This window comes from Pleuronectes platessa, chromosome 18 (assembly GCF_947347685.1).
Source record: "Pleuronectes platessa chromosome 18, fPlePla1.1, whole genome shotgun sequence".
NCBI classification, from domain to species: Eukaryota; Metazoa; Chordata; class Actinopteri; order Pleuronectiformes; family Pleuronectidae; genus Pleuronectes; species Pleuronectes platessa.
Genome location: NC_070643.1, coordinates 17,339,025 through 17,353,518, shown reverse-complemented (window position 1 = coordinate 17,353,518; position 14,494 = coordinate 17,339,025). Strand labels below are relative to the sequence as shown.

General features: G+C 43.5%; 2 protein-coding genes across 2 annotated transcripts; both read left to right on the top strand.

The window, feature by feature from the left end:
- The first annotated feature begins 88 nt into the window (after window positions 1–88).
- On the top strand, window positions 89–7,028 carry scamp3 (secretory carrier membrane protein 3). The gene is made up of 9 exons (XM_053447391.1): window positions 89–557; window positions 855–938; window positions 1,685–1,798; window positions 2,455–2,575; window positions 2,873–3,001; window positions 3,773–3,932; window positions 4,505–4,606; window positions 5,025–5,142; window positions 5,971–7,028. The coding sequence occupies exons 1-9, from the start codon at window positions 504–506 to the stop codon at window positions 6,118–6,120; spliced, it is 1,032 nt and encodes a 343-aa protein (XP_053303366.1). The 5' UTR covers window positions 89–503; the 3' UTR covers window positions 6,121–7,028.
- Window positions 7,029–8,134: 1,106 nt separating this feature from the next.
- rnf115b (ring finger protein 115b) lies at window positions 8,135–13,490 on the top strand. Its single transcript, XM_053446051.1, has 9 exons — window positions 8,135–8,300; window positions 9,680–9,738; window positions 9,950–10,007; window positions 10,097–10,329; window positions 11,222–11,290; window positions 11,405–11,483; window positions 11,681–11,774; window positions 12,592–12,707; window positions 12,876–13,490. Exons 1-9 carry the CDS (start codon window positions 8,223–8,225, stop codon window positions 12,996–12,998), a joined length of 909 nt encoding a protein of 302 aa, XP_053302026.1. The 5' UTR covers window positions 8,135–8,222; the 3' UTR covers window positions 12,999–13,490.
- Window positions 13,491–14,494: the final 1,004 nt, after the last annotated feature.

Here is a 14,494-nt window from a genome sequence, read left to right as displayed (position 1 = left end):
AACAAACCATTAATCATAATCATAATTCAGATGACGTCCAGTGGTGGCCACGCCCCCCGGCGGCCCCACGTGCCTCCGTGCCGCAGCAGCAGTCACATGACCTCGATGGCTGGCCACTTTCTGATCGTCGCTTGTTTTCCTGCAGGACAGAAAAATGTCGGCGGTGTGTTGAAGTCGCGCTCCAGCCTGGATCCTGACCACCGGGACTGAAGAGGACAACCATCCGGGTGATAGCACCTCCGACCAGCGTGTCTCCTACACCGCGTTCACCTGACATCTTTCTTTGCAGAGACATGGTCGCCGGAGGAGGGGCGGGTAGCTAGCTCAGAGGATAACACCCCCCACCCCCCTTCCCTAACACCGCCCGGCTGTCGTTTTCCGCCAACAAAACAAACCCGTCGTCTGATTGAAGACGATTGATTTGGTTTCGGCCCTTCTTCTATTCACTGTAAGCGGTGGCTGCTTCGCGTTAGCTCGGATTTCTCAGCCCCGCGGCCGTCATCATGTCCAAGTACACCAGCTTCCCAGACGCGGCCGAGGACCACAACCCATTCCAGGTGGGTGCAGGGTACCAGAAGACAACCGTCCCCGTTATTCCAGTGTCTCTGACATGTTGTGTGTGATGCGTGGAAGTCAGTGATGTTGTTCTAATAGCAGGCGTGTTGCTGCTCATGTGACTGTGTGTGTGGGGCCTGTGGGGGTTTCATCTCTGGGCCTGGTTGTTCCTCTTGATCTGTCTATTTGTTGCTTTTATTTCATTATACAGCAACATCACAAACTAATTTTGTTAAGACCAATTGTTAAACCTTCACGTTCCAGTAGTTGCTCATTGAAACGTGTGTTTTCTGCCTCAGGACCCTGCAGTGACTCAACACAGCAGCAACACAGGATACGCCACACTGGACCTGTACAACCCATTTGACAACACGACTACTGGAGTGAGCAATAATGTTATTATGCTATAATATAATTATATGTGAGGTCATAACAAGGAAATCAAAAATGACCAGGGCTGCGGTTTGAATCTTTTTTTTTAGTGCCCGAGCAATATGGATTTCCAGCCCCATGTCGATATCAACATGAGGGAGTAAGAACAAGTCCAATATAAACTGAGACATAGGCCGATGTATTCATAAAATATGCCATTGATTCCTAAGATGCTGTTATTAAACCTTAATGACAAAGAAATGGTTCTGAGGCTCGATATTTAAACAGTTTTCACACAATCCTTATATCCTTAAATATACACAACTCCAATTAAGAGAATAACCAATTTGTTTATGTAGAATTCCAACATTAATAAATAATTTTTCCTGTATTGTTTATTCTGGTATGGTATAATAATAATAATACAATGAAACTGAAATAATACATTTCAACATAATTAAGACAGATTGGCCCTGAGAGCAGAAGGCAGACACAACAGTGCTATAACATACAGTACACATTGGAACACTTCAGTTTTTATGTTATGGGGTTTATTGATGTTGTAACAGCTTGTCAAACTGTCAAATTGGGGTTTTGTTGCTAGGAATCGGCTTGAGTCCACTTCCTGTTGGTCTGTTAGTAAACACACCAGCCTCAAGCCCACATCCACAATCACCCACAGTTCTCTGCCTTGTGGCCCTCCCGAGATGCAGGTTGGGTTTGCTAATTTTTTTATCTTTTACAAAATATTTTCCAGCCTCCGCCACCGTATGAGGCCACTTCCCCCACTGCTGCACCTGTGCCTGCGCAGACCCCACCCAGCAGGACAACGCCCACTGAGCCACGCAACTATGGCTCCTACACCTCCCAGGTAAACATGCTGCACCTGTTGTCACCTTCATGTCAGCACCTCAGGGGCAGTAGAAGGCTCCAAAATGGGATCTCACTTAAAGTTTGCACAGAGTCAATAAAGGTTTGGCTCAAATATACTTTCTACAGGATGCTTCCTAATTTCATACTCGTAGGTGACATCTTTAATGCTTCATTACTTGTAGTAGGGGGCGCTATGGAGCCATATTTGCATCAACCAAAGCTGAGACCTAAAAAATGTGTGAATTTTCATCAGGTCTGACACAACAGCTTTTAAAAATGTTAAGCCCCTTGAAATACGCAGTTTTAGGAGTTTCAGGAAAAATTTGAATGACAATAATTCCCTTGCACTGGTTAGTGTGCAGCCTCAAGTTAACCTTCTCAATTATATATACTTTGTGTAGCTTAATCAGTTGAATGATTTATTTATACTCAAAACCAAATGCTACCTGATTTTAATAATCGTTCTTACATTCAGTCATCTACACTTAATAGAAAACACTTGACGTTTGTACGCTTAGTAGCGTCTCCTCCGGGAATCTCTTAACCATCAGATACCAAAGCTTTTACATAATCCTTTTCATTATTTATAACACAAACTCGACCTCTGACACAAAGATCTGAAGCCTCATTTCCCCCGTGTCTCACTTTGTTAAGACTGCGGTGAATGCCACCACGGCCGAGCTGCTGAGGAAGCAGGAGGAGCTGGAGAAGAAAGCCCAGGAGCTGGAGAGGAGGGAGCGGGAGCTGGAGTCCCACAGCCTGGGACCCGGAGCTTGTAAGATGGGGAGGATAGGAGGGATTCAGAGTTGAAAACCATAGTTTAAAATTTGTATTCTATATAAAGAATTGGTAGTTTAAAAGAAGTTCATTCATTGGCATTTCTAAACATATAATAAATGTGTTATAACCCACTATAATGTCATTGACACCGTTATAAGGAGATTTTGAGTGTTAAATAAGTGAAAGTATTGGTCAACAGGTATAAATCTCATATTAGAGGCATATTTTCTATTTTATCCCCTGTGTTTTTAATATACTTACCTTCATTGTCTTCCCTCGCCCTCTTCTCCAGCCCGTCAGAATAACTGGCCCCCGCTGCCCTCCTTCTGCCCCGTGGGCCCCTGCTTTTACCAGGACATCAACGTGGAGATCACCCAGCGTTTCCAGCGCACTGTCACCATCATGTACTACTTCTGGATGTGTGAGTTCCTGTCATCCTTTCTCAGCATTTACTTTCTGAACATTAGTTTCGTTTTGAAACGCTGTTGATGACTTGACGCAGCTCTCACAGCAGTTGGGTTGGGAGTGTGTTTTAGTTTCCTGTCTGGAGTATGAGCATGTATGAGTATGAGTATGAGCCTAGGTGTTTGCACAAAGACTCTGACACTTAGCTGCTAGACAGAGGACTGTAGCAGGAACCAGCTCATCGACCCACACAGCCTCTGATAGAGTTCTCCACACTGGGAAAAGATAAAGAACAACTTATCTTGTTCAATCTGGTTCTAGATTGATGCTAATGTTCATAAAAGGAACTCTGGGTTCTGGTTTGACTTTGACCATTTCTGAAAATGATATAGATAGAGAGATAAATTGAGAACAAAGGACGAGCAGAATATAATTAAAAAGCAAAACTTCCCAAGAACCAAAATGTAACGTTTTCTCTATTTGTCTATCACTGAAAGGCAGTGATGATGGACAATTCCCAGGATGTTGTTATCAAACTCTTATGACAAAGAAATATAATTGGGGTTTGATATTTTCCACCTAAACCATATCTTTTTATAGGTAAAATAACAAAACAAAAGGAAAACACACCAACTTGAACATAAAACAGAAAGTAACCCTACCGATATGTCTGGACTCGTTTACATCGGCCAACCAATCGGTCGGACAAGCTCAAACAAAGAGTGAGAAATCAGAATGCACAACGGTTCCATGTTGCTCATCCACTTCTCTTCAATCTTCTGTTTAGTCTCCGCTTGCACGCTGGTCTTCAACCTGATCTCCTCCCTGGCCATGTTCTGCGTGGACCCCTCTGGCGGTGTGGGCCTGGGCCTCGCCATCCTGTGGGGGCTCCTCTTCACCCCCTGCTCCTTCGTCTGTTGGTACCGGCCTATGTACAAGGCCTTCAGGTTTGTGGCTAAATCCCATCGAAAACCTTAACTTCCTCCTCTACCTGCCATTTAAAGTTTTTGGTTTTGGTTTAATTTTGACCTGTGCGTGTCAAGTATTTGTCACATGTCACTGTGTAGGGGACATTCTTCAAGGTTCACCTCTATCCTTTCTTTAGAAGTATTAATTATGTCTTGAGAGCGAAAGCAGTGGAAGTGGAAATTAACATCAGCAGAAGAGGCCCCCTAAAGGGAAGAGCCAACACAGAGAATTTATTTCATCTCTTTCCCTTTTAACTTTGTTGTTGTCCAGATTTCTTTTATCATTTCTGCAGTTTCTCATGCGAGCTTCTGCTTTTAAAAGTCTGTGTGGACATCTGCTTCAATTTCCTGTCTGAGTTCTAGCAGCTGGTCGGAAATGACAGCTTCAAATCTTTATTTGTTAGTATGTGCACTTCAATGATCTCACGTAACTCAAGCACAGCTCTGCCCAACTTCAACCTGAGTCTAATCTACTAGAAGTGAAGTTATGCACCCTGTTGGATTGTTGTCGCTTCGTTCTACTGACTCATCACATTTCTCCTCTCTTCCAGGAGTGACAGCTCCTTCAACTTCTTCCTCTTCTTCTTCGTTTTCTTTGCCCAAGTGGTCACCTCTGTCGTGATGACTATCGGCATCCCAGGATGGGGTTTCAGGTGGGACTCAAATCAACTTAACACTGATGCAAACCTCTTTCCAATTCATGTTTTTAACGTTTAAACCCTTTATGAAAACAAACCGCCTCCAGCTGCCTTGTCTTGTGAAAAATTGTCTTGAATTCAGATTTTCCCAGTGGCAGTTGAACTTTTTCTTTCATCCTGCAGCTAATCATTTTACGTCTGTATAACTTAAGTACTCACTGTCCTTACTTGACCTGAGAGTGCTGACAGAACAAAGATAACGGGAGTATAATTAATACTGAGCGTGAGCCACATTGTCTGGTTAATTCATTCACATCTAGACTGTCCATTATTTCCTGGTGCAAAAGAGGATATTAACTGACTTTCCTCGCTGTTCTTCTGTCGTTCTCCTCTTCTTCTTCTTCTTCTTCTTTCTCTCGTCTCTTCCTCTCAGCGGGTGGATCGTGAGTCTGGCTGCTCTGAATACCAGTGTCCCCGTCGGAGTGATCATGATGATAAATGCCATCTGCTTTACTGCCCAAGCCGCCATGGGGGTCGTCATGCTGAAGAAGGTGAATTAAAATAGTTGAGCTGGAGGTAAAATTAAAAGGTTGGGACTCACATGAAGGGGCCATCTCTGACAAGGCGTCAGTCACACTACCCCTGCACGGACTGACTAACAGGATATTTAGAGCAGGACCATAAAAAAATGGAAACTCCACAGCATCTTATGTCTTTTAATGAATTTACACAAATTTTATTATTAGGTTTAATCATAGAGTTTATATAAAGACGGATGACACATTTACACTACATCTCGTTGTAAAGAAATTACAAATTACGTGGTGTGGAGCTGCGGTATCGAGGTCCCTCCGATGTATGAGCGCAGACTGTTGTCTTAGTCATCAATCATTAAATTACACCCTCACATACAATTAACACTTCACATAGATGATGATAACTACTTAAAATCACAGAAACCATCTCTATGTGTACATGGAGGAGGTTGAGTTTATAACTTATACTACAGCCAGCCACCAGGGGGGGGTCAATATGATTTGGTTACTCTTTTGGGGAGCCTTTATGTCTGTCATCTTTATTTACAGTCTAATGGTTTAGATCTTCGACTTAACCGCATCGTGAGAAACCTGTTTAGTTTTCAATAAACGAGAGTGAAAACTGTAGTTGCACTTTCTACCTGCTCCGTGTAAACACCCCGCGCTCGCCTTGTCCAGGTGGTCCGCCCACCATCGAGCCGTCCGTCGATAACAAACAGTCTGAAGAATGGCCTCGCTATCCGGTGTCTGCGTATCGTTTTCACCCTCACAATGTGCGCGATGTGATGATGAATTGCTTCGTGTATCGGGTGTCAGCTTACTCTGTTCCTTTCCCCGCTCCAGGTCCACAGCCTGTACAGGCAGACCGATGCCAGCTTCGTAAAGGCCCAGGCTGAGTTCGCCACCGGAGTCATGTCCAATCAGGCTGTACGCCAGGCCGCCACCACCGCGGCCACCACTGCTGCCCAGGGGGCCTTCACCGCGCCCCGGTAGAGAGGCACAAGATGGGCCAGGAGAGGGAGAAGGTGGAGGAACAGTTCGGTATTAATTTCCCCACCGATGATTAGAATTTGATTGGGGGGGAGGGGACACCTAAACTTTAGGGCACTTGCATGAGACAGAGGTGGGGATGTCTAACTTCAAAATACAGTCATTTACATGTACAGGACAAGTTAGCTATATTGCCAAAACATGAGTCAGCATATCACAAATGTTGATCGAAGGAAAAAGAAAAATGATGTGAAAACGGTGAGACGTCGATGCTGTAAGAAACCCTGTGTCACTGACAGGGCCGGGTCTAGGCAGGGGCAAGAGGGGGCCTGGCCCCCTCAAATAAATGTTGTGCCCCCTCAAACTAAATAGGGTTAGGGTTAGGGTTAGGCACAATGCCCCCTCAAGATTTGTGGCTGCCCCCTCATACATGCCTGTCTAGACCCGGCCCTGGTCACTGAATGCTTTTTATATGAAGACGACGAGCTGCGTGTGCCAAGTGGGATAGTACTAACGTGCATATGTCCAAAATCTAAATGACCTGGATGTACATTGTGTTTACGAGGAGTCATGTTTCACGACAGATGTGAGAGTCGGAGCTGAACACTGAAGCGCTGCCAGTCTAACACGTGATCCATATCTGAGCGGCTCAGCTTCGGCCGTCCCTACTTTCTGTTGCTTCACTGTAAAAACTAACACGTTGTTTTTGTTGTTGTTCCTATTGAGAATGCCTATTTGCCGTGTTTGCCAAAAACCTCTCATACTATCAGGTTATGAACATGCGTTGTTTTTGGTTACGTTATATACTGTACCTGTCACTGGTCTGTTTGTGCAACTTGTGGTTCTTATGATTATATATAATTCACTGTCTTGGTTTAATAAAAAAATGAATTGTCTTGCTTATACAGTCAGCTGCGGTTGTTGCTGTCTTGTGTTATTGATCATGCAAATCATCAGGTTTGATAATTAGCTGCTGTCGAGCTTTCGACTGTATCTTCATCAGCAGATGGAGCCACCCAGTTGCCATGGAAACAGTTGCTCTGAAAAAAAGTATAAACTCGCATCTCGGCAACATAAAAAAAAAACAGTTGAATTTAAGTGTGTTTTAATATTTTAGTTATGTAGTAATTGAAAGAGGTGAAGATAGTTCACTGCAGGGCTTGGCAATAAATCTAAAAAATCTAAATGTCATTTTCATCAATAAAAATGTAACGGACATCCAGTATATCTTTATATAATGCGTTGCCTTTTAATAAGTGATTAAATAGTGTCCACTAACCAGAGGGTCAGTGGATTGATTCCAGTCCGTGTGCCAAAGTGTCCTTGGGCAAGGTACACAAAATTAACCTTGATGACTGTTCTGGCAGCGTATGAGGGTTTTGAGTGGTAATCAGGTGGTCATAGGAAAGTGCTATGGACTGTTACTTAGAAGCAAAACTCTGTATTTAAACCTCAAACAATACCCAAATAATAACGTTTTGTCATTTACGGTGTTAAATATTGATGTTGACTCATGAAGATTTTTATGTTGATATCATTTTTGGCTGTACTGTAGTTGTTTTGCGAGGGAAACCACCAGGGTTAACTTTCTGCACTGTTAAACCAACCCACTGAAGATAAACTTAGATTTAATGTTGAGACTCAGGCTCCATGTTCACTAAAATAGAATCTTTGAAGAGGGATGACTCCCCTCATAGACTTTTAAACTCTGGCGACACCCAACAGTCTTCAGAGGAGCTGCACCCCTGATGTCACCATGGAATTGTGTTGGTTCTTATACAAACTCTCAGCTTCTTTTTGCAACTTGATATTTTTTGTTGTATTAACTAAAGGAAATATCATCATTAACCAGAAAACAGGTAAATAATTTGTTTGGAAAAATGATCAAAATAAAAAATCTTGCATTTCTAATCTGTATTTATCAGCACGTTAAAGTGAGGGTTGTGTGGCATGCTTGTTATCATAGTGATACGTGTGTTTCCGGTGCTCTGACACCCCTCGTCCCGGGCACCAGACCCTCCTGCCCTGCTCTGACCCGTGGGACAGACCACTGAGACTTGTATGGGCTTCCACTGGGACGTCAGGCTCTGCGCTGCACCGTGAAGATGGCGGAGGCTGCGGAGGCACCACAACACCGGTTTTTCTGTCACTGCTGTAAATGTGAAACTAACCCAAAACTCCCGGTGAGTCACCTTCTGGAGAGTTTTGTGTTTTTATTCCACACTTGCCGAACCTGGGAATCACCCACGCGCACACGGACGGAGGGACTACGACTTGTTCGATCACTTTGTTGTTTTAACGCGCAAAGATTAATTTCTTTAAAGAAGTATTCGCTGTAAAGTGACAGTTATTATCTCCACGACAGAACACGTGTGATGGCACGATGGTGATTTTTATTCGCGCTCTGTATGAACCAGGATCTTACATTAGAGAGAGAAGGGGGGAGTAGAATCTGGCGACTCACGTTGCCATTTTTAGAAACACCACCGTGTCCAGTTGTCTTCTGTCAACTGCGTGTCAGGGACGTCACAGGGGCAGGTCATGTGTCCCCACATGTAGCAGCAGCATGTGGAGCTCCATGCACCACAGGAGCAGTTTAATATCCAAGGTGGAGCCTCCTTCGTTTAGACTCAGTGACAGTTTGACTTGTATTTATTCTGCTGGACGTGCGTAAAGGAGCGTACTTGTATCGCAGCTGACGCTTTTACGCATGGCACCTTTACGCACTGGCATTGTTATGATGGACCACAGAGAGCTGTGTTTAATGTGCAACAACTGGACAGACATATCTGGACACCCCTGCTCACTCTCTGTAAGCATTAGGATTATTAGTATTGCGTTTTACTTACTTTTTACCCAACAATATGTTGAATCACATTTGGGTGACTTTCCATATTACAGTAAAATGCTGGCAATGCATCAGTAAACCAGTTTTATAATTTGTGTTTCCCATAACAATATAAACTTCTTCAAGTACTTTTATTGTTTTTACCTCTGTACTTTTGCAAAAGTAAAATTTGGGGATGAATCATTTCTAATAAGATAAATCATAACACTGCAGCCACATACGATAACAAAGAGGAGAGAAGTGTGCTTCTGGTTTTGTGGCAGTCCCTGTCACATAGCTACAAACCATAAAACCACATTGTGCCCAGTTTGATTCTCAATGGGATCCTGTTATACCCCTTTGCTCCTTTCCCTTGTTTCCTGTCTGCTTTTTCCACTAAATGGCCAAAAACCTCAACACAACAGTCACCCTGTGTGTAAACAAAGATCCAGAAGGAAATATCTTTGTGAGTTTGGTGTGGAAGAACTTGACTGACTGGCCTGCTCAGATCCCAGAGCTCAGCCTCACCTAACACTGGAACAGTGATTACATCCTCCATCAGTGGCGACCTCACTAATGCCCCTGTGGCTGAATGAGTGCTGATCTCTACAGCCAGGTTCTGAAATCTATCGAAAGCATTCCCTGAAGAACTGAGACGGAAACACCCGAGTCCATAATTTTGGAATGAGATGAGAGATTTAAGAGTGTAATTCATATTTATTTTCCTTCTCAAAGGATCTTGTCTGTCCCAGATGTGACTCTGGCTTCATTGAGGAGGTGACAGAAGACTCCAGGTACACTTTAGTTTTGGTGTTTGAATTTGACCAAAAGTTGGGAAACGTTCCTCTCTGGTTTATTCAAATGTTTAAACAAACCAGTTATGCAGGTTACAGAGGAGCCAGGTCTAATACTTTTGAAAACATCACTTTTTAAAGGCCCTTCAGAGTTTAGTTTTTCATTTTACAACCCTGATATGAAGTTTACTTATTTAGTTTTGCTCTCCAGTCTCCTGCAGGACAGCACGCCCGCAGCCAGCGAAGACACCAACTCGTTGTTCTCAGAGGTATGTCCTTACAGACAGTGTTTTATTAAGAGCACTCCTCTTTCTCGCAGGCTTTGTTTGACACATTGCTTCTCTGGTCTCTCTCCAAGTTATGGCAGCTGCTGTTTATGGAACGCTCTGCTCTGCTGTCACATCCGCCCTCCTCAGAGTCCCACCCAGATGACAGCGAGCAGGTATCTGCAGGTCAGAGTCGTCCGTCTCCGGTGTCATCAGCTGCCTCCGCTGACACCGCCGAGGCCGCCGAGGCCCAAGAACCAGAGTCTCCCTCCCAGCCCGAACAAGAGAGGTCGTCAGGGCCGGAGCAAAGCTCTGCAGTGGAAGGGTGTGTGGACATGGTACACAGCAACTTCACCAGTGTGGGCTGAGCTCTGAGAGTGTAAAAATCCTTTAGTAGATATTTATTTCTATTTATTTAACATCAACTTCAAAAGGTGACTAGCCCTTAGGATTACAATCTGCAAATGAATGTCTACATATTCATGGGGTACATGTGAGATATCAGGAGGAAATCTCACGGGGCTCACACCTACTCTTGGAAGAATGTGTAAGGAGAAGGTAGACGAAGAGCGATGTAGGTCTGACAACCTGAGAGGAACTTTAATTCCCTATTGCCTCATATTTGACAGCATGAATTTTTAAGATCCAATGTCTAGTCCATCTGATCATCAGGGATTATGTCAGAGAAGAATGTTGACAGCGTTTGATTCCCGTCATAACCACAGATCACAAATAATCACAAACAACATACAGTATAGAGAATAAAGGAGAGTGTGGTATATGTTATTCAGGACTCACACATGACTTATGTCTTATCTTTGACTCATGCATGTTTTATAAGAAGTGATTCCAGCAGAGGTAATGGCTGTTTCCTTATAGCAGCAGAACACTGACCATCACAGCACAGTTATTACTAAGTAGTCTGGAATGTGGGGCCTTCAGTTGACCAGTGACTGGAACAGACCTTCACCCACTCATTTTTGAGTAATCTCCTTATCTGACCCACATATGGTTTCCACAGCTGTTCAATAAAACCGCCATAGTGTATAAAAACCTCTGTCATCATTTCATAAAACAAAACTGAAAACCCTTATGACTCAAAGGATCGGTTGCGTGCAGAGTGAATGAATATAAACTGTCACTGTTGAAGCCTGGGTTTCTAAATCACACACACTAAGAGATGTTTGCTCTCTTGTATTTTTCTTTTACCTTTCAAGGATCATGCAGCAGTTCTTGGCCGACCTCTTCGCCAGCAACGGGAACCCCGGTGCTGCACCAGCTGCATTGTAAATCGCTTCTTGGGAATTTCGATTCACATCATTTACTTTTGATTTCGTGTAATTTGATGTGACCCCCCCCCCCCCCCCCGACCCCCCTTTCGCTCTCCCGCTTTCTCTCAGATCAAGCATGCTGCAGTTGCACTCAAACCCCGGAGACTATGCGTGGGGTCAGGGAGGTCTGGACGCTGTCATCACGGAGGTCAGTGATGTCCGAGTGGGTTGAAAAACTGCAGCTACATTATTGATCGTAATTTTTTGTGTCTTGACCCCCACATCTTTCTTTGTCTTCATCCCAAAGAGCTCAAGATATAAAGTGTTTAAGTGTTTTCCTTCTCTGTTCCCCCCATCCCTCTACCATTTCATCCACATTATCCATTTCTTCTCGCGCTCTCCCAGTTGTTAGGACAGCTGGAGAGCACCGGTCCACCTCCTGCGGAAAAGGAGATGATCTCGTCCCTGCCGACAGTTTGCGTCTCCCAGGAGCAGATAGGTGGGAATCCCGACATCACCGCATGCTGAGGCGCATGATTAGAACAATACAGTTCATATGAGGAGAGAATCGGAGATTTGGCTACTTTACATAATGATCAGACTGTTTCCTCTATCTCTCCTTTCCGCCTCCTATCTCTACTTCTCCAATAATTCATTTCCTCCTTTTATCTTTCCACTCTCCCTTCTTATCGAACCCTTCCACTTATAGTTCTCCGTCTTTTCATCCCCATCTTCCCTTTCTTCCTCATATCTCTCCTTCGCCTCCACTAATCATCCCTTTCCTTCTCCTATCTTTCATTCCCTACCTTTATTTTTCCATCTCTCCTCTTATCTTACCTACCCTGTACTATCTTTCCTTCTCTTCTCTCCTTTCTTTCGCCAGTCTCTCCTTCTCCCCTCCTAGCTTCCCTTCCATTGTCAGACCTTCTCTGTCTGTCCTCTTATCGCTCCTTCCCTTCTCAAACCTTTCATTTCCTCATTCTATCTTTCTCCATCCCCATCTTGCCTTACCCTACCTATTCTACCCATCCGTCTCATCTCCCTTTTCCTTCACCTATCCCGCCTTCTTCCCTCCTATCTTCTATTTTTCCCATCTCTCCTTTTATCCTCTTATCTTCCTTTCCTCCTATCAATCCATCCTCCGTCTTATCTTACCGTTGTCTTCCATCCTTCCTTTTCTTAATCTATCTCTTCTTCCCTCCATTTTTCATATCCAACCCTAATCATAAGAAAGTATCACTCACAGACTTGCTTTGTGTATCTGTGGTGCCGTGAAGTTTACTTTCTGTCAATCTTTTTCTTATTTTTCCTCTCAGACTGCAGACTGGAGTGTCCAGTTTGCAGGGAGGAGTATTCACTAGGGGAATCTGTCAGGAAGCTTCCCTGCCTCCATTACTTCCACGGTCATTGTATAGTGCCTTGGCTGGAGCTGGTAAGGACAAGGAGTGCTTGTGGTTCATTGGTTGACGGGTTTGAAGGTCTGTTAAGAGTATTTGCCCACATCCTGACTTCATGGATGTGAATTTCAACCCACAGATGAACTGTTCTGACGTTCTTCCTGCAGATGCATGACCATGTTCTCTTTCCTCTCCTCTCCCAGCATGACACCTGCCCGGTGTGCCGCAAAAGCCTGGATGGCGTCGACAACAGCCTCCCGCCCACGTCAGAGCCCCCGGACGACCGCTCCGTCAGGACAGAGCAACCAGAGCGGCAGGTGATCTGAAAAACGGGACAAAAACATCTCTGCCTCCTCTGCTGTTTTCAAAGAGACACGCTGCTCACCTCGAACCCCTCCCTCCGACACCAACTCCAAAATTATTTTAAAAAACTGCCGCCTCAGCTCTCACTTGATTCATGCCTCCCCGCTAAGGATTTTTATATTTTCCACATGCACCAACATCTTTTAAGACACATAGAAAGGACGCGGCAGTTTGCAGAGAAGATGTGGAGGTGATGTGTCCTTCTCGCTACACTGGCCTCCTAAGTGTTTTTCTGAATGACTGACTTTGATTTCATGAACTAATCACCACTGAGCTGCCGGTGGTTGTTAAAATGATGGGGGCTCCACAGAGTTATAACGTTTTAGCATTTAAGACTCTCGGTAAGACAGTTTGGTAATTCAGCATTTTATCGACCTTTGTTCCACTCAGTCTGATTCAGAATTGATCTCATCTACACATGAAGCTGTTATTAAAGCCTAAACCCTGTGACCCTCGACCTCTGCTCCGTCTGTCTGTTTGTTGATTGTCTGCTGAGGTCATTCACTGACCCTCAGGCTGTGGCATGTTGATGCAGTATATTATATGATATGATAAGATAAGATAAGACAATACAAGATAAGATATGATAAGATAAGATAAGATATGATAAGCTATGCCCTATCTCCTTATATAATTTTCCTTTTAAGACGCCATTTAGCCTATTGAAGTTTAGTAGGCCTGTTACATAGTTGGTCAAAGTAAATGTTCCTTGTTTCATTGAATGATTTACAGTTTAGGAGGAAGTACGTCTCTGTCTCAACCTGTGGAACAACGACCACATGTTCTGTTTACTTTTGACAACCATAAATCCTGTCTTCCTTGTTTATAATAGCTGCAGAAAAGAGCAGCAGACAATAGAAACAAAATGGAAACATGTCTGTTGAGCGAATAGATGACAGAAAATCAATCATCACCTATTTAGACAATCAAGTTGAACTTATACATTTTTTTTTTTAATCAAACATGAGGATTTACTGTTTTATAATATTGTAAATTGAATTGTTTGGAGGTTTTGGACTGTCGGTCAAACTGAGAGATGAAAAATGAATAGATTAACCATCAATGAAAACAAACAAAAAATGAATTTTATAAAATATGATGCTGAGAAAATAAAAGACAGGTTCACGTTTTTGAGTTGTTCTTAAAACCAGTCAGATCTCCTTAGAAACATTGTAAATCTCCTACCAATCAAACCCACAGTCACATTCCTGTGAAAAATAATTATTTATGCACTGTTTATACAAGCTCGGAGTATATAAGTTATAGATCTTTAGTGCAATATACCCCCTTTGGACTGCTGATGTGCAATAAAGGGCAAGGCAAATAGTAGATTTTGAGTAAAACTAAAACATTTGGACAAACTTTGAATAATGTTCGTGCACAAAACAAGGATATAACATTATATATAAGTTATGTCCATCACTTCCTCGTGCATTATGCAGGGGTCTCTCTCATAGTC

Excerpts from the sequence above, each read along its gene's own strand:
- scamp3 (XM_053447391.1), top strand. The coding sequence starts at position 504 with ATGTCCAAGTACACCAGCTTCCCAGACGCGGCCGAGGACCACAACCCA. Across the intron at positions 2,576-2,872 it reads CAGCCTGGGACCCGGAGCTT|CCCGTCAGAATAACTGGCCC; the intron begins GTAAGATGGGGA and ends CCTCTTCTCCAG. Across the intron at positions 3,002-3,772 it reads CATGTACTACTTCTGGATGT|TCTCCGCTTGCACGCTGGTC; the intron begins GTGAGTTCCTGT and ends TCTTCTGTTTAG.
- rnf115b (XM_053446051.1), top strand. The coding sequence starts at position 8,223 with ATGGCGGAGGCTGCGGAGGCACCACAACACCGGTTTTTCTGTCACTGC. Across the intron at positions 9,739-9,949 it reads GAGGTGACAGAAGACTCCAG|TCTCCTGCAGGACAGCACGC; the intron begins GTACACTTTAGT and ends TTTGCTCTCCAG. Across the intron at positions 11,484-11,680 it reads TGGACGCTGTCATCACGGAG|TTGTTAGGACAGCTGGAGAG; the intron begins GTCAGTGATGTC and ends GCGCTCTCCCAG.